The following is a 20400-nucleotide window of genomic DNA, read 5'->3' on the forward strand; positions in this document are numbered from 1 at the left end:
GTTATTTTTCCCCCCGTCCTGTAGAATGTGAAATTTAGGCATTATTTCGAACAATTCATTGTCAACTTATCGAAAGAGTGGAGGTTCCCTTAAGGTGGCTCGTTCCAGTTTTCAGGTTTTTGACTGTGCGACCTTTGGAAGAAAATGGCCAAAAAATAAATTAAAGATCGTAACAAAATTGTTGTATGATTAAATTACCCATTGTGCTGTTGATCCAAAATACTAATAATTACGTCATCAGTGGTTACCATGGCAACGATAGCCAATGATTTTTAGGAATCTTTGTCAGCTTCCGGTGCTTATATCTTGAAATACTAACTCGATGACCGCCATTTTTTTTCTCGTGATAACTTTTGGCATCTGAAAAAGAAACTGTATAATTATTTTAAAAAATTTATACGAAGCGGATTTTTTGCAAATGCAAAAAAGGGCAATTTGTAAGTAATTAAAAATTCCTTTCGTAGAATTTTTTTAGATTTTTTCTGGAGTAAAGGAAAATATTAGGGCAATAAAAAATAGGGGTCATCGGGTTAGTTTTATTGCTAAAGCCTTCGCGAACTCAATAATTCCCATGCGCGTTTCCGCGCACTTTAAAATTTCGATTTTATATGTTTGGCATTTACTCATGCTCAGTTCTGACTATCGCTGATCTTTGCGGGCACATACGCGCGCAACACGCGTGGATTTTCCCTCGCTTTGTCTGCGAAACTTTTCGGCTCAGGATTTCATGGGATTTTAGCCAGTTTCAGTTGGCGCCAGTTGTGCATCTTAGGTCTTACTTTTAAGTATTTCTTTGTCTGAATAATCATGTGTTTGACAGCGAACTCAAATAATTTGAAACAAAGAAAGTGGAATTGACTCACGATCTCAGACAAGATCGATCGTAGCACATGCGAATTTGCTTTTGTAACTCGAGCAGTGAGATCCGAAAACACTTTGACTGATGAACATTAAGTTTGCTTAATATGTTCTTGTTGAAACAACTTCAGTTGAACGCATAATTTTTTCTTAAATTGAAGAAAAGCAACCTCGCACTGGGCCGCCATGTTTGTTTTCCTTTTCAAATCTCGCGCATGACTCGTGGGTATGAAGCGTGACGCGCGCGCTAGTCACCAGACTTCCCACGCAAGAAAAACTGGTACGAGCCACCACCTTAAAGGCCTTTTGAATTTATACTTACAATACAGTTTTCAAACGTTCTGCTGAAAATGTTTTTAGTTCAATTAATACTCTTTTGTAGTTGACAGCTGCACCAGTTCTCCATGCTATAATAATGGTTCATGTACTTGGCTTCCTGGCGGTTTTAACTGTACCTGTCTGCCAGAATTCTATGGAGAAAACTGTGAGACATGTAAGTTAAAGTAACGCAAATGTGTTTGCAACTGTTTAACTGTCATTTCTTACGTACGCTTAAAACTTGGAACTGAACTATGAGGTCGTTGCCTCCTCAAAAGGACATTACTGGAGCAAAAATGTGCAATGTGATTAAGTCCATATAAATTACATGGGGTGATCAATCGATGACAATCGAATATTGGATATCCAATAATAAAGATATTTTAGCAGGGAGCCCACGTCACAAAAAGGTGGTTTTCAGTGGGGCCCTGCATAAAATAAATAACAAATATGATAAAAATGGTTAAAAAAGTGAAAGTTAAAAATAGAAGATGTAAAAAGTTAAATTTTAAAAAATGAATATAAGAGATTAAAAAACTTATCAAATACTTCTAATATGTCTTTTAAAAGTTAAAATGTCAAATGCGCTTTTTGCTTTGTCGGGTAAAATGTTCCATTCGTGAGCAGCTTGATTAATAAAACGGTTCTGGCCCCAGGAGCGACATGAGAGCGATAAGGAGTATTTGGCATGGCGGCTGGTTGGCTCTCCCAACGTTCCTCGTCCCTCGCGCTGGTTTTGCTGTTGGCCGTTTGTTTAAACATTTCATCAGTACCTGAAAGTGTACTTAATGATGGTTACGTATTTGTGGCCCTTAAACTAAACTCAATTAGCTTTCCCGGACACAACTCCGGCCTACCGAGACGATCGAATGTTGCTCCAGCGTCGCCATCTTGGAAACTTCAGAGCTGCATCTATCTGGCTAATGTCAGTCTATCGGCTTCGCTACTGGTGCTTTTGGCGGGTGACGTGAGTTCTAACCCTGGCCCTGTCAAAGATCCTTGTGCTATCTGCTTTAAAGGATGTCGCTCGAACCAGAAAGCAGTTCAATGCATTTCGCGTGATGCCAATCGATCAATCGATACCAGTCGATGGCAATTAGTTCATTGTTATGGATTGCTATCGGCCAATCGATGTCCAATCGATACTCACAAGCTTAAGTTCTCGATTTTCATCGATAGCCATCGATTATTATTGAATACCGTTTGCTGTGAAGCTGATTGTTTTCGATCAATCTATAAATAATGATAATCACGGCAATACGACCCGCCTTAGTTCTGCATGTAGCCGCTTTTTTTGCTCCGGCTTTTGCACGAGAAATATGTCTCAAGTTGTTGACTATCTACCATGTTGTGTAGTAGTTAAAGGAAATGATTGCTGTTGAAGTTGGCGAGCGATTCGTTGCTCATTAAAAGAAGAAAGGAGATCGCGGGGATGCGCTGAAGATGATCAATACAAAACATAATCGTGGTCAACTGGGTCACCTCCTAAGGGATGCTTTATGAAGAGAAATTAAAGTTTAAGTTGTACAATTTGTATAGGTAATCACATGATTTCGAGTGCAATTTGGGATAAATCAGCACGAGTAAATTTTTCAAAGGCTAACCACTCGTGACACTCGCCCGTAGGGCGAGTGTCAATCGATTTAATTTCAACTTTCTGCACTCAATTTCAACTTTTTGCACTCAATTTCAACCTTCTGCACTGTTTGGGATTAATTGACGTGCTCTCAGCCAATGAGCATGCAGAAATTTTTGCATGTATATTACTATCTCAAATATTATTCCAGTACTGCTAGTTTTTTTTATTTCTCCCGGATATCAGGCTAATATTTATGCAGTGTATCTGTTTATTTCGGTAACATTGTATTTTTTCTGTCAAGGCATTTGATATTTACCAAACAAGAAATTTTTGAAAATCAATTCCAATTGATAACAATCAATGAAAATCGATGGCAATTAATAACTGAACACATCTTTTTCGATTTTAATGATTAATTGTTATCGATTGCTATCGATTGTTTTCGATTATCGGTTTCATCGTTTGACGACCCTGAAAAAATTCCATTTGATATGATGGTACTCGCCCGGATTTATTAATCAGTCCATTTGGTTCACTTTTACTCTTAAATGTTGACATTTTTTTAACAATGACAAAATTCAGCACAACCTGGCATATCAACATCAGAACTTCGTGCACCTCAAGTACGAGCAGCGCGTGCGCGCACTTCGATTTTTATCGTCAAATCTTCGGAACATGCAGTGTTAAAATGTCGTTCTGACAATTCTTTTAATTACTCTTTTATAGTTGACAACTGCACCAGCTCTCCATGCCTCAATAACGGCACATGTACAAGGTACCCGGGTGGATACAACTGCACTTGTCGACCGGACTTCTACGGAGATAACTGTGAGACATGTAAGTTAAAACAAAAAATGTGTTTGTAATTTTATCCGTCCTTTCTTTCTTTCTTTTTTTTAATGGTTTATTGCAAACAAAAAAGGAAAATCGATCAATCTATAAATAATGATAATCACGGCAATGCGACCCGTCTTAGTTCTGCATGTAGCCGCTTTTTTTTGCTCCGGCTTTTGCACGAGAAATATGTCTCAAGTTGTTGACTATCTACCATGTTGTGTAGTAGTTAAAGGAAATGATTGCTGTTGAAGTTGGCGAGCGATTCGTTGCTCATTAAAAGAAGAAAGGAGATCGCGGGAACGCGCTGAAGATGATCAATACAAAACATAGTCGTGGTCAACTGGGTCACCTCCAAAGGGATGCTTTATGAAGAGAAATTAAAGTTTAAGTTGTACAATTTGTATAGGTAATCACATGATTTCAAGTGCAATTTGGGATAAATCAGCACGAGTAAATTTTTCAAAGGCTAACCAAATTGCAAGAGCCCGTAGGGCGAGGTCAATTTGTAGTCTTTGAAAAATTTACGAGTGCTGATTTATCCCAAATTGTACGAGGAAAATTATGTGATTACTTGTTAATAATACACATACAAAAATTTCACTTGAAGTGGATGACAAACAAAACGTGTTCAGTAATTTACCTTTCCGATTCGTTCTTAAACATAACGGAGTTGCCGGGCTTTGTAAAATTAAGATACCGCTAGGAAATTTTAAAGCTCTCTGTCATGCATTATCATGTGCTTTTATCCTTATTCAGTTGTATTGGTTTGGGCTGAAATGTCCAACTTCAATTCACGCTTGTAATCTTTCTTCTTTACGAGCCGTCGAGTAAGAAAATCCACGATTGGTAGCTATAGCTTCCAGTAGTTTCGTAAAGCCTCTCTTGTGCTGTACAAACGTCCAACTTCTAGTACTTTGGTTTATATACTTATAACTTTCGTTAAATCGGTCAAACTTTTCATGAATCGTTATGTTTTTGCTCGATTTTTGCCCTCTCAAACACTCCGACATCGGCCGCCATTTTGTTTTGGCGCGCTTTCCGACTTTCCTGTCAATCGATTTAATTTCAACTTTCTGCACTCAATTTCAACTTTTTGCACTCAATTTCAACCTTCTGCACTGTTTGGGATTAATTGACGTGCTCTCAGCCAATGAGCATGCAGAAGTTTTTGTATGTATATTACTATCCCAAATATTATTCCAGTACTGCTAGTTTTTTTTATTTCTCCCGGATATCAGGCGAATATTTATGCAGTGTATCTGTTTATTTTGGTAACATTGTATTTTTTCTGTCAAGGCATTTGATATTTACCAAACAAGAAATTTTTGAAAATCAATTCCAATTGATAACAATCAATGAAAATCGATGTCAATTAATCACTGAACACATCTTTTTCGATTTTAATGATTAATTGTTATCGATTGCTATCGATTGTTTTCGATTATCGGTTTCATCGTTTGACGACCCTGAGAAAATTCCATTTGATATGATGGTACTCGCCCGGATTTATTAATCAGTCCATTTGGTTCACCTTTACTCTTAAATGTTGACATTTTTTTAACAATGACAAAATTCAGCACAACCTGGCATATCAACATCAGAACTTCGTGCACCTCAAGTACGAGCAGCGCGTGCGCGCACTTCGATTTTTGTCGTCAAATCTTCGGAACATGCAGAGTTAAAACGTCGTTCTGACAATTCTTTTAATAACTCTTTTATAGTTGACAACTGCACCAGCTCTCCATGTCTCAATAATGGCACATGTACAAGGTACCCGGGTGGATACAACTGCACTTGTCGACCGGACTTCTACGGTGACAACTGTGAGATATGTAAGTTAAAACAAAAAATGTGTTTGTGATTTTATCCGTCCTTTCTTACGTACGCTTGAAACTCAGAACTTAACTACAGTAAACTCTCGCCTTGCGGTCACCTCACTATTACGGAGAGGAGTCGAAGTCGCGGCGAATAAGAATTACTACGGACTTCCTGTATTACAGACACCAAATGGTGGTCCCGAAGGTGTCTGTAATAGAGGGAGTTGACTGTATTACGCCAAATGCCTCCCCTAAGAGACATGTCTGGAGCCAAAATGAGCAATGTTAAGTCCATATAAAATTTATATTTAATATAGTGCTCGCGCGATTATTACTTAGTTCATTTGGTCCACTGACATCCAACTTCAGGGTTAATCAAAACTATGACAAAATTCTTGAACGTGATTGGTTATCAGCAACCCGATTTCAGCACTAATAGGACAGTGTACGCGTCATGAGCATTAATAGTTGATTGTTGTAAATAGTGTGAAATAATAAAATCTAAAATCTAAAAATCATGCTTGTAGTTGGACAGTGTAATAGGACAGATTACGTGTCATTTTTCGCGCGCTCTTGTTGTGCATTTGTTGAGTAAACAATTAATCGTGCACTTCTTCTACGAACCGCGCATGCACGCACTTCGATTACTTCATCAAAGTTTCGAAACATGCAGTGTTAAAATGTCGTTCTGACAATTCTTTTTATTACTCTTTTATAGTTGACAACTGCACCAGCTCTCCATGCCTCAATAATGGCACATGTACAAGGTACCCGGGTGGATACAACTGCACTTGTCGACCGGAATTCTACGGAGATAACTGTGAGAGTAAGTTGAAAGAAAGTGAAACAAGTTTGAATTTTTTTTTCTGTATTTCTTAGGAACATTTGCTTAACACGTCACAGTTTGGTTCAAATTTGGTCGATTATGATGTAATTTTCACAGCAGAATGGTCTACTCAATAAAAGCATAAAATGGTGTATTTGTTGCCAGGCAGAAGAACCGACAATAAATCCACCCAATGTCCTTTTATTTGGCTGTCTACTCGAATAATATACAGTAACCGATCGAACAAACACACTAACAACAGATCGACCGAATTCGCACGAGGTTTTAACCTCGTTCCCAGGTTCTCTCGTTCCAAGGTTCTTACGTCACTTATATAACGTCACATATTACCCTATAAATGTTTTGGTTCTCCGACCCTTGAAGTTTTGCAACTTTTTTTTCTAAATTTCCTAAATAATAATAGTATGCGATGAGGTTTTGAGCATTTCAGTCTATCAAATTGAAACCCGTTAATGTTGAGGAAAACCACCAAAAAAATGCGGATACTCAACATCCGAGGATTTCAAAGATTAGAAGCCTACGTTCAGTCTGTAAATACCGGTATTAAATTAAATTAATTTTCACTGGTATGTTTGTTGCCTTAATTTTGTGGAAAAGCCTCAGGAGAATTTTTTTTTACTGCACAGGGGTGACCTAAAGGCCTGGCCAAACGGAGACGCAAGTAGACGCAAGTCGAACACTTGCGTCGACTTGAGTCTCCAATTTGGCCAGGACTTAAGTTGACTTGCGATGACTTGCGTTCACTTTGGTTGAGATCAAATTAATTTGCACGCAAGTCAACCCAGGTTTTTCTCCGTTTTTACTTAAAGTACTGAATTGCAGCCCGCAGTAGCATTAAAATGGCTTTTTTAACAACTTGCGTGTGCTTGCGAGTAAACTTGCGAGTCCGTTTGGCCACTCGACGCTCGACTACTTGCGTGTACTTGCGTTACCGTTTGGCCAGGGATTAAATTAATTTGCAGTTTGAAAATTGCTTTTCAATACTATAATTTTTGTACTTACTGTCCTTCTGTTTTTTTCTTATTTTCGTATTAACAAGACATCTCTTCTACCGCCATCGCAACTACTCGAACAGAAGGATCCAAGCAAAAGAGAGATCAAAAGAGTGCCATAATTGCAGGAGCTTGTGTGGGTGGTGTTTTGTTCGTGGTTATCAACAGCTTTGGTCTTGTGTACGCTTACAAGAATCGTGACAGGTAAAAAACACCAAACGCCAATGAGCAGGTCGATTTATACTATTTATTTTAATAAGGCGAGCATTTTTTAGTTCGTCCAAAAATTCGTCTGTGTATAAATGCGGGCAAACAGACGGATCATCGGTCCAGACGAACTATCTAGCTTGTTCGTCTTGGCAGACGAATTACGCAGATAGTTCATCTGGACCGATGATCCGTCTGTTTGCCCGTATTTATACACAGACGAATTATCGGACGAATAAAAAAATGCATGTTCGTCCAGACGGATCATCCTTCTCTAGTATAAATCGAACCATTCAATTACCCAATTCTCGGAAATCGCTCCTCATATTCACCGCTTCACTTATACAGAAAAAAAAAAAGAATCTGCATTTTCTCAAGTTAGGCTAAACAGGTTCCTTCATAAATGGTAATTAGGCCACTGAAATTTAGGTAATTTAGCTTCTTAATAGGTTCTTATTTTCTGAAGAAAAATTTACATTGTTGTTTATGGAGTTTAGGTAGTACTCGAGATTTACTTTATATTTATATTTTTGTGATTGTATCAGTGATATTTTATGATTTTTAACATTGGCATTTACATTGCAACTGAAGGGATAAGGCTCCTAGGTGTCTCCAAAGAGGATCCAGAATGTCTACTTATAATATTTCCCTAAAAGTAAAAAAGGTTAATAAGAACCTTTTTCCAAATTTTAGGTAAATGAGGTTCTTATAAAGAGGGTGTCAAACTAGCAAATTGTAGCTTAACAGATTCTTACAAATTAGGCCCTTACTTGCGGGTTTTTACTGTATATGAGGGTTTCCGCTTCCTTGCCGTATTCAAGGTTACTGACCGTTAATACACTTTCCTTTTTCCTCTAAAGATTCTTTAACCGCAGTTCCAAGAAGTTGACCGACGACCCAAAAAGTTACAACAACGATGCTTACGTTGCCAATGATTCCAACATAACTTCTGGGGAACAAGCCACTGACGTGGAAAACTTTGAATTTTATACCTTGTGAACAGACCATTTTCGTATTCTCGGCATTGGACTCGACATAGCTTGCAATGGAGGCTAATGCGGGGGAATATCATTAAAAAGAGCTTCATGTCATTTGCATTTGAAAAGATTAACCGCGTTAGCCTCCATTGCAAGCTAGTTCAAGTGCAATACCGAGATTACGAAAATGGTATATTGGAGTTTCAGAATTATTATCTACTTCACCATATGTCTTGCATTAGTATATACTAAAACATGTACTGTGGATAGCGTTGTTGGCGCGCGCTGATTGGCTACTCAAACATGGGATATCCTTTGTTATTATTCAACAAATGTGCGCGCTGCCCATATATGGTCAAAATGTTAACGTTATCTGACATCCGTACATAACAGTTATCCTGCGATATACGTAGCTTGCGAAGATTCGTCCGAAGTCTTGTAAAGCGCTGCATAATTACAGTTTTTCTAAGTGCAAAATGTGTATCGTTGACAACTTGTTGAATAATAAAACAATTTTCCTGCTCAATCTTGCGGAATATCGTCTGATTTTAGCCAACTCGGCCTACGGTCTCGTCGGCTAAGTATCAGGCGATATTACGCGCGATTTCACAGGATAATTGTGAACTATTCATCACCCCCGAGCAACTCGCGTGCGAAAACAGTCATCGTTGATGATCATGACAGGAACAAATGAGTTAAAAGTAATCCTTTTTGGGTTGTATTATCTCACTGTTTTAGTATATACTAAAACAACTTTTTTTCACCTCAGTGTCTGTGGTTAGTGGTGGATTTTAACTTCGCCGTTTTGCGGATCGGTAAATATCCACAACTAGCCACCTCCACTTCGTTGAATAGTTGTTTTAAAAATACATTAAATGTGTACTAACTCCATTGTTGACCTGACCAAAAGATGCTAAACATCAGCGCTCAAAGCTTTAAGAAAGCTATTGAAGTTAAATCATATTCTTTTTAAAAATGTACCTTAATGTAATCATCCGCTAAATGGCGTAGAAAATGTTATTCAGGACACTGATAAAAGACGAGGTAAGGGTTATCGGTCATAGCTTCCTGGAAGGTATATTTTATTAACAGCAATAAGATGCATTTTCTATAATTTCTGCTACAACTTGATAATTGGCAAATAGTCATCAAAGTCCAAAAAAAATTTTATACGGCTGCAGTTAACTTTACGTTGAATTTTGTGATATTAAGCTTTTCTGCCGGACGTGGATCTAATTATTATATAGAGGAAAGTGTTTTACTGGGAACTAAACCAATCGTAGATTCCATACGTCACTCCATCCGGGACCCGAGTGGCGTATTTTCGGTATGACACTCTTGCGAGTGGCATATCGATCATTGACGTCACGATTCGCGCCTTTTCTACTTTGTTGAATGAACTTGGTTTCGTGTCGTTTGTTGTTAGCAAGCATCGGCACGAAGGTTTAATTTGTTTAACTAAGCAAGGAAAAATGAATAAGTCTTCTAAAAAAAGTTAAGAACGGGAACACGATAATGGAAGCCTTGTCGATTTCGAGGTTTTTAGAGGAGTTCTTCGCAAGGGATTTCGAAAGTGCAAGATGACGTGAAGAAGAAAACAAAAGCAGTTGAAAACTATCGGCCGTCAAGACATTGTCGCATTGGATTCAAGTCAAAGTCAGTGATGTTTTCAGTTCTTACGTGTTGTTTAGTTGGCAAGTATTTTGTTTGATTGTAATTCAGTTAGTGTTTCTATATCCTGGGCACGGGTGCTTTGTATTTTATATGAAGACGAACGCTGATATGTAAAACTGGCTCGATTATTCGAAAACAATGAAATAAAAATTGTCAACAACAACTGCATCTGGTCTTCATATAATAAAAAGAACATTACACGTTGGCTCAAAGATATGATTTTGTTGTTCTCGTGGCAAAAAACGATATCTCGACTGATTTCTGCTGTAAGCGTTTCTGTACTTCCGCCGCACGCCAGTGAGTAATCCCCGGTCGAGACGAGGGAAATCTATTATCACAGTTACGTGGAAAGAAGGAAGCCGAGAAAACCTGGGGATGATGTAGGGTGACCCACACTTTCGATCTCGTGTGGGAGGAACGGCGTTTCATCGATGCATTGGCAGCTCTTTCGGCTAAAACAACGCCAGGGAGGGACTCGGCAAGAGAGGATAACGACTCATATCTTATACCTACGAGCTGTAGAGATCCGAAAAAATTTACAAGACAAGAGCACAATATCATCAACAAGGATATATATTGTCTTGTTGTACCCCCAAATTCTCGGAACTAACATTAAAGCAATGTATGGTGAATATCTTCACCTGCTACGCAGGCTAGCGATATTTCGGCTCCTGAGACACGTGAAGAGTATTTTGGGAATAAATGACGCAATTGTTTACCAGAGGGGGTGAAAATCAATTGACAACTGGTAAATAAGCAAAACTCACGGTACATGACACCCCTCTGTAACAGACCTGGTGACACCTGATTTTCTACCAGGTTTTTTAACACAAAATCGACCAGGGCAGTCAAAAATCCACCAGGTTGATTTCTTTTTTTCACCACGGAGGTCGATGATTTATTAAATCTAACCATGTATGTATATACATGCAAAAGTTTGTGACCCAATATGCAACAAACTTAGCGGGCTAATCGTGCACAACTTTCCGCACCGATGTCGCCTAACTAACGACTGTAGATGACACCGTCGTTTTTTTTTTTTCGCATTGTACGTAAACGACTGAAGTAACGTACTCTTTTTATCCTGCTCTTACACGAAGAAAAGTGGCAAATGAAAAAACAGAATCGAATAAAACATGTAATAAAGGCCTCAGACTTAATTTCTTGTATAAGAAGTGCTTTAAGGCTTAAGCGTTATATGGCAAACGGGCTAATTTTGCGTTCCCCGAGCGTTTGTTGTATCGCACAGTGTATTACCGCCACTAGATCCGCAATGGGTCAAATTTAGCAAATCATTGACACAATAATGAGCCAATGAGTCACACTATTATTGATACTGTCAGTTCGCACTTGGACTTGAAGCAGTCGCCAGGGCTATATTCCTGAAATCCTCTGAAATTCTCGCAAGTCTTTGCCCACCAGAGTATCAAAAACGGCACGCAATGCGTGCAGAAGCGAAGGCAAACAGAACAACAAATTTCGCCAACCGCCTGATGATATAAGACGATGGACTGACGTTATCGCCTAAAAATGATTTAAAAACTTCCTTAAGATGCATGTTACTTTTCCAGTTCTTAGCAGGCCTGTAGGCAGGATTTAAAACGATGCAATCGTGTGAACACTGAAGGTGTAAGCTACTGGGGGTCCAGGGGCATCCCCAGGGAAATTGTGAAAGATTAGACCGATCGAGATCAATTTTCTTGCGTTTTGTAGGGAGTTTCATATGCAACCAGACAGCTTAAAGTACAAACGTAAAAAAAACACACGATTATTTGTAGAAATTTTTAGTTAAATTCAAAACTCTTTATTTTTGGAAGGGGAACGCGCTTCACCAGGCCGCTACCTTGCGCTTGACGGATTACACCCACCAAAACATAAAACTTAAATTAACGACTTAAAGTTTATCAAAGGTTAAGGTTAATTCGGCCAGGTATTCGATACTGTTTCAAAGAAATTGAGAGAACTTTTCGTGGGATCATTTTTCGACTCCCCAGTTTGAACGTCTCTCAAGCCCTGCTATCTGAATACAAGTTTGATTTCTTTTCCAGAAGGTCACTGACATAAAGATTTGCACCAAGAGACGTGCACCAAGAGACAGATCCAGAGATTATCTAGTTTACCGTTGCCGGCACTTATTCGTTGATCCATTTTTGGAAGATCAATGCATAAAGAATTAAAATACGAAAAACACTCCCCCCCCCCTTCTGACCTTACTTAACAATTATCCTGCGAAATCACGCGGAATAATGCCCGATACTTAGCCGACGAGGCCGAGTTGCCTAAAATCAGACGATATTCCGCAAGATTGAGCAGGATAATTGTTTTATTATTCAACAAATTGTCAACGAAACACATTTTGCAGATAGAAAAACTGTAATTATGCAGCGCTTTACAAGATTTCGGACGAATCTTCGCAACTTACGTATATCGCAGGATATCTGTTATGTACGGATGACAGATAACGTTAACATTTTGATCATATATGGGCAGCGCGCGCATTTGTTTAATAATAAGTGGTAATAACTGCTGTCCTCCAGCTAGGCATTATTAGTTTCATGCAGGTGAAAGCTACACAAAGTGCTATTTACGCTGTACAGTACAATTTGAGGCAGCTTTATTAAAATTTACCGTAATACGCCACTTGCATGATCTTGTGTGTGAATGAATATTGACACGGTGGGCACAAAGTGACCCCAAAACGCTCACCTTCATTCATCTTTTTCGTTTTTGATAATGGCTACCTGAAATTTTGCATAAATATAGAGCTCGTCATTCTGAAAAATCGTATGTTTTTTGTTTTTCGAATTTCGAATTTTTTGGCGGGAAAATGACGTCACAAAGTTGACGCCAAAATTTTTTAATTAATGTGGAACAATTTATGACAGTTTCTGAAAGAACTTGTCGCAAAGATCTTGAAACTGAAAAAATTTCTGAGATATGTCAATCTAATCAAAAGTTATCGCTAATTGAAGTTTGAATTTCCCGCCATTTTGTTACTAAAAATAGCTCAAAATGGCGGAAAACTCAAACTTCAATGCACCATAACTTTGGTTTGGATTGACGTATTTCAGAATTTTTTTCAATTTTAGGATCTTTGCGACAAGTTCTTTCAGAAACGGTCATAAAATGTTCCACATTAATTAAAAAAAATTTTGGCGTCAACTTTGTGACGTCATTTTCCCGCCAAAAAATTCGAAATTCGAAAAACAAAAAACATACGATTTTTCAGAATGACGAGCTCTATATTTATGCAAAATTTCAGGTAGCCAGTATCAAAAACGAAAAAGATGAATGAAGGTGAGCGTTTTTGGGTCACTTTGTGCCCACCGTGGAATAACTTGCGTATTTTTTTACTTCACATTGTGCCGGCGGGCTGCAAAGTTAAACACGATATTTACATCAAACGCTGCTCAAGGCTGCTAAATCGACGGAAAAAAGCCACTTAATATTTCACAAGCTCGTATTACATTATTATAGAAAATCAAACAGATCTGTTTTGTCTCTTCAGTGTCGTGCACGACAGCAGAACAAGGGACAAAAACAATAGAAAAAAGTTAACAATTACTTTTTGCTATTTAATTTTTACATCGAGTTATAGTCAATTATTAAATTATCTTTTTCCAGGGGGCGTTTTCTTCTGTTTAAGCCAGCAGAAAGATTTTGGTTGATTTTTCCTTACCAGGTAAAAAAAATTCCTCACCGGGGAGAAATAAAATTGACCAGGGATTTTTAAGATTATCACCAGGGACCAGGAAGGTCAAATTTCCACCAGGGAGGGCAAAAAAAGCCCACCAGGTCGGGTCTCACCAAGTCTGATACAGAGGGGTGTTACATGAGGAAAGAAACATGGATGAGAGCATTTAGCGAGGTTTTTAGAGAGAAATGATCGTGTTTGTGTCATTTAATCGCGGGTAAATTTAATTGCTGCTTTGTTTATGCGTAAAGAAGATTGGAGCTGATTTTCGCTGAAGAGAGTGGTTCTGAGAGTGAATAAAGCCGTTCGGATTTCAAATCAAATTATTCTGAGACATTTAAGCGCTATTTTCACCACGATCAAGAAGAATTTTCCGAAAATAACAATCCACGTGGCGAAAGAACAAGTTTCAGTGCTGAAGTGAAAAATTCAAGCGGAAATGAGCCAAAAACACGCAGGAATAACTCCTTGAATAATGAAATCCGTGTACGAGCATAATTACTGAACTACTGAGCCGATAACAATCGTCTATGCATATTTATGCCTCTCTCGTGTTCTGTCACGCTATTGCCGTGACACAATGTTGCCGTGACGTAATATGATTACGTCGTATTTGGAGTCTTTTTCTGTGCACTTTTGTATCTTTTATCATAGGCAAATAAATAATTCTACAAATTACGACTATATTTGTAGCAAAAGATAACAAAATACTCCCAGGGCGCTCTGAAAAGTCAGAAAAGCAAACATTTTGTGACAAATAGGGATGAGTTTGTCATTTTCCTGTTAATTATTAACTTCAGATATGTAAAATATTAACCCTATCCTGTAGAGAAGCTATCGAGGATCCAAAATATATAAAATAATATACTTATTCTATGTAAGTTTGATACTTTCTGAGTAATAAGCCATTAAACCCAACCTATTCCACCCGGTTTTTAAGAAATGAGTTAACTGAGAATTTCGCAGCAGTAGATCTTGCTTACTCGTACATTGTTCTGAAAGATAAAAAAAAGGATGACCTCACTGTCTAATGATTAACTCACAAACAAAATATTTACAAGAAATGCTATCCCAAAACTAAGTAAAGTTGAGGCAACTGAACCGTCATCTAAACATCAAGCCGAACTCCATTTTTAATTAGTGTCAACGAGAAAAGATCAGCTTGCAAAGAACACCTTAGTAAAATTTACAAGGAGGTCTTCTTATATAAAAATAAGATTTCTATCTGAACGTAAGGCATTCCTTTATTTGGGGCAAAAACGAAGCATTTTATTTGAAACTTCGGCTCTCTGGCTATTGAGTTACTAGGCTAAGTATCATATTAGATCTTACTAGAAAACCAAAAGTGCAAATGCCGGCTTCCGACTTCCTTGGCCGTATTTTCCCGACGCTTCGGGACAAGGAAGTACAAGAAACACAGATTTAGGAGTAATGCGGAAAATGGTAAATATAGCGCTTTGGGCTACCACCAATATCATTTCTTGTTCAACAATAAAAGTCATCTTACGGCGCCTACCAACACTAGATGAGCAGATATCATACCCGTTGCTTTAGTAAAAAAAGGGGGAAGGAACTAAAATAAGACGACTTCAACTAAAATAAAGACGACTTCAATTAGTCAAGTTACGAACATATTGCCAAGCTAGTCACTGTGTTCCTCCCTTAATTATATATGTCCGTGTGATTGCAATTAATGTCCACAGGAATAATTAATGCAAACCCACACACTATATGTAAAACCACTAATACCCACAGTTGAAGCTAAAACGATCAAAAGTATTAAAGACGAAAATAAGTTTTAAAGTGAAAGCTTTGTTAAAGAAAACTGATAAAGAGTGGAACAAAATTGTTACACAACCACTAAAAAATGTTTCCCGAAAGTTGGCAGACAAAAGAGAGAGAAAAAAATATTACTATAAACCAGAACTACATGATAGAAAGTAATTTATAAAAAGAAGTAGTCCACATTACCTACCTACCTATACCTATATCTCTCCATGCAATAAAGCACATAAGGCTTTGGCATTCTTTTTCCACCTACTACGATTTGCTGCAAAGGCTCTGACAGTCGCCCATGACATTACGAGAGGCTTACAAATTTCTAAAGCTAGGCACACACTAGGGGACTAGTCGTAGGGAATAGTCGCAGGGACTTATCCCTTAGTGTGTACTGAAAAAAAAAAATGACCGATTTGTGGGACTATTGGTCCCTGCGACTTGTCCCAGAAATCAAACCAGCTTAATTCGTGGGACTAGTCTCAAGGACCAAAAATGTGGTCCCTGCGACTAGAATTTCGATGCAAAATACCAGAACACACTAGGGGACTGGTCCCCGAAACAAGTCCCTGCGACAAGTCCCCTAGTGTGTGCCGACCTTAAAATAATTCAAACCAAACACGAAAAGCGAGTATCACGTCTTGAGATTTAATCTTATTGCGTTCCATGCATTTGCATCCTCATCATCTTTAGTTATCCTGCAGTTAGTTCTCCTATTTGTCGAATAATGTTAAACAAAATCAAAACAGTACTAACTTGTTTCCTTTGTGTTTTAGGAATGTTTTTTCCTCCCCTCCCCCTCTTCCACTCTTTCATTGGGTGACACTTTAATGACTACAGATATCACATTGCAAATTTTCACAATTTATTCTGTACTGTACAATAATTCCTAACAATCTTCGTTGCCGAATAACGCATTACATCCAATATTTGTTTTATATAATATTGAGTGTGTAATATTTTTTGTCAAAACGCATTACTTCTAATAAGGACAAAAAGGAAATTACTTCCGTGTTCAAGTATTGGACTTTGGATAAAAAAAGAAACACCCCCGTAGTTAATAGAGGAAAATGGTTATGAAGCCCGGAACAGTTATTTGTTATAAGTTTTTTGTTCGCTTATTTGGGGGTTGGCATTGCACAAAACATGATAAATTTAAAATAGGTGGTTTCGTTTGTTCATTCAACAAACCAATAAAAACATTGCGATAACAAAACTCATGTATAGTGTATGAGCGCAAAACAAAAGATGTTCACTGTCATGGAACTTCCAACCTACATATTGGCCTCTTTGTTTGCTCCTGTGATGTTTTCCGTACTTCTTAACCATTTCCCTCTATTACTGTGATTATATGGAACATAACCTCCCCTGAGCTGTTATTACCTTAGATAACGAAGCAGCCATGAAAGCAAGCGGAAGAGATTTTGTGCTGTTATGCACTCTTTACCTTTTCAAGTTTGCCTTTTACGATAAAAATATCGTAATCGCTTCTGGAGGTAGGCTTCATTGCTGTTAGACGTTCTCTTTACTTTGTGTTGTTTAATTTCTTGTGTCTGAGTTGAATAGCTGACCATTTGAAAGTTTACGTTTTATGCTTGTAGCAGAATAGTTTTAATATTGATTTATGTACTGAACTGTGCTTGCTGTTAAATGGAAACAAGCCGTTTATTTAAATTTTGTAACAATTGGTAGATTTCATCATTAACGTGTCACTTGTTACAGAAAACAAGTGCGAATGCGTTTTTTGAGGAGGGACATGGGGGGACATGGGGGGACCCTGAACACCGCAACACCGCAAAAATAATACACAAACACCGCATCACCGCAAGAAAATTTGACGAAACACCATCACCGCAATATAATCAAGTTACTTATCAAAGAAAACGTCTTAAGATTGGGTTAAAGATTAACTAGACACTAGTTGACTGTATTTTGTTACAAATTAAACATATGGTATGTGCTTTTAACAAATAAGGACGGATTAACGAAGATAACAGAGCTAAATATAGTTCTGCAAGTGTTAGACAAGAAACGGTAACACTGCTAATAAATTAAAAACAAAAACATCGCACACCGCAGGGTTTGAGATCACCGCAACACCGCAAGAAATGCGCACCACTAAATGCGTGATGAAGTTGCGTGGATAGTTTTTTTTTTTAAGATTTTAAATGATATGGTTCAAGGTTTTTTTTTAAACTGCGATTGAGTGCACAACAATGCCGTGGTCGATGGTTCATTTATACCTTAGTATTCAAAAGACAGACCTTACTGACTATCGACCTCCTTTTCTCTTCAAACTATCATTACTATCAATACACGCGGCCAAATTAAAAAACCGCCCTCTAGAAAACACGCGCTATGTCGCCCGCAAAGGACTCCTAGCGGGCCGTTAATGCATTAACGGCCCTGCAGCTGATTGGTTCTCGGCTCGTCATCCGATTAATTTTAACCAATCAGCGTCGCTAACGAGGAAAAACCATTCAGGTGCGTACGCGTACAGCAAGCTTTGAAGTCAACGCAGCTTCGAACAGTTTCTCACTGAACGAATTGTGTTCGGAAAGAAAAATTTTAGTCTATTTGTTGTAAATGGGAGAAAATACAGCAAAAAAAATCGCATTTAGAAGCAAACGCAGAAGGCGAAGAGACAAAGAGAGCAACTTCTTGTTGTCTTGCGAGAAACGAAACATCGTTTCGTGAATTGTGCATCTCCGGTCGAGCTAATTTAGCTAAAGGATTGCAGGAATTTTTCGCCGAAGTTCAATTGGAAAATGTAAGTTTGTTAAGTATTAATTTCCACGAATCAATCCATTGCTCATTATTTTCAGAGACACTGCAGCTAGCTATTTTATACTACAACTACACAATAAGACATAGGCCTCAGTGGTATCGTGTAAAGCAAATGACAATGTCAAGGTATCGTGTAAAGCAAATGACAATTGTCAAGGCAAATGACAAATGACAAGCCTGAATAACGTCTAACATGTTGCGAGTGTTTTAATTTTTGTGACGTGTAGAGCATTTATTTTTTTTACTATTCAACGCCTTTAATTATATGTGGCAGTAGTTAAGGTCCTAATAATAATTATTAGTAATTTCTTCGAAACAGACTTTGTGGTAGTAATAAGTCGTACAAAGTCTCGACATTTCGACGTCTCCGATGCCATTTTCAATTGGGAATAAAGATAAAAAAATTATATACATACATTCGGAACTAACAGTTTAAAATATACTTAACACACTAGAATTTAACGAACGCCAGCTAAGCCATGGGGCGAGGTCTGCTCTCTTAATATTCTGGAACATTTAATTTTGTTGGATATGTTTCGTGATGTTTAGGACATCAGCTAAGATAAACTGAAATGTATTTCTAAATAAGCGTCTTGCAGTTAATTAAACATTTCATTTGAATTGTTTGCTTGATTTTGCCGCCAGGGGCTGTAAATAACAAAAGTCCAAATAGACAGATAGTGCTTTCTTTCAAATATCACATAATGGAATATTCCAATCAAGGGCCGACCGTTTCGCGACTGTTTATTTCTCACTCAAATGTAGCCAAAATGCAGAACACTCGAGACAATCCGTATAATGACAATGCGAAGGAGAATAAGAACGTACACCTTGGGCCAAAAAGATCGTTCTCCATACTAAATTGCTTCTTTTTTGTTTCCCTTTATCTTTTCAGCGTTGGACGTCCCATGCAACTCTTCATGTCTTTTGGTCTCAACCCAAACGGAAATAGTAGCTTTGGATTACAACAACGGTACAAGTTATCCGATCATCTCGAATTTACAAAGAGCTGTCGCCATAGACATCCATTTTAGCCTGGGTTACATATTTTGGAGTGACTTTATAGAAAGGAACATCAAGCGAGCTAACATTGACGGAACAAATGTCACAGAACTCCACAATATCGGAGATTGTTTCGGACTGGCAGTAGAATGGGGGTCATCTCAATTGTACTGGACTGATGAAGTGAGAGATACGATATCCGTATCAGACTTAGAGGGGAATAACACACACATTCTGATTTCTTCAAGCCTTGATAATCCGAGGGGAATTGCTCTTGATCCTCACAGCGGGTAGGTCTACAATCAGTACCTTGTATTCATACCAGCTATTAAGTCATATTCTGTCACGAATACAGTCAGGGGTTAAACACAGAACTGAGCAGCTGGGGGAGTTTGTCCCTAAGGTTCTCGTAACTTCCCAAAACTTGCATGAAATTTCTTTAAAAATTTCTTTAATGGGAATTTTATAAGCTTTTTCACGCACGTTCACTTCAACAGTAGTAATCGACTTAACAAAAAGATTTAGTTCATTGACAATTGTGAAAATACCGATTACGTCATGTTTCCTGACGAATAAATGCTGATTGAAACAAAAATTAAACTTCTTTGAAACTTACTCGGAAATCTTTGGCAACATCGTTTATGTTCTGAAAAGTTCGAAAATTATCGGAAACGTTCGTGTAGCCTTCGAACAACACTTGGACAACCTTCAGAAATCTTTGTTTTGGAAATTGCTCAGAATTCAAAACGTTGCTCGAAATATGAAAAGTTGCCGAAAAGATGTTGAGCATCTTCAGTTTGGGACGGCCTTATTTCTGTATCGTTGTTTTCGTTTTATTGAAAGAGTTAACAATCACTTGAGCTGAAATTATGATTATGCTGTTTGAATTTTAAGGTTAGAAAATCTGTTGAGGTTTGCGGTCCGTTCCTTGAAAACCTGACTTTATTTCAGTACAAAAAATGAACACGGTAAAGTCATCTTTCGCAAACAAACACTGACAGAAGCGGAATCACAAAAAACGAAATCTTCACTCTA

General features: G+C 37.9%; 2 protein-coding genes across 2 annotated transcripts in view; one reads left to right on the plus strand and one right to left on the minus strand.

The window, feature by feature from the left end:
* LOC144628981 (CUB and sushi domain-containing protein 3-like) overlaps window positions 1-20400 on the minus strand; it is a 732439-nt gene that overhangs the window by 360607 nt on the left and 351432 nt on the right. The gene's annotated exons all lie outside the window — the stretch shown is intronic.
* The window catches only part of LOC144628755 (uncharacterized), a 44632-nt gene that overhangs the window by 13452 nt on the left and 10780 nt on the right, over window positions 1-20400 (plus strand). Inside the window, exon 5 of the mRNA XM_078486874.1 lies at window positions 19259-19655. Coding sequence (XP_078343000.1) covers window positions 19259-19655 — 397 coding nt within the window. The remainder of the gene's footprint in view (window positions 1-19258; window positions 19656-20400) is intronic.

This window comes from Oculina patagonica, chromosome 10, assembly GCF_052425735.1.
Source record: "Oculina patagonica isolate OP01 chromosome 10, crgOcupat, whole genome shotgun sequence".
Taxonomy (NCBI): Eukaryota; Metazoa; Cnidaria; class Anthozoa; order Scleractinia; family Oculinidae; genus Oculina; species Oculina patagonica.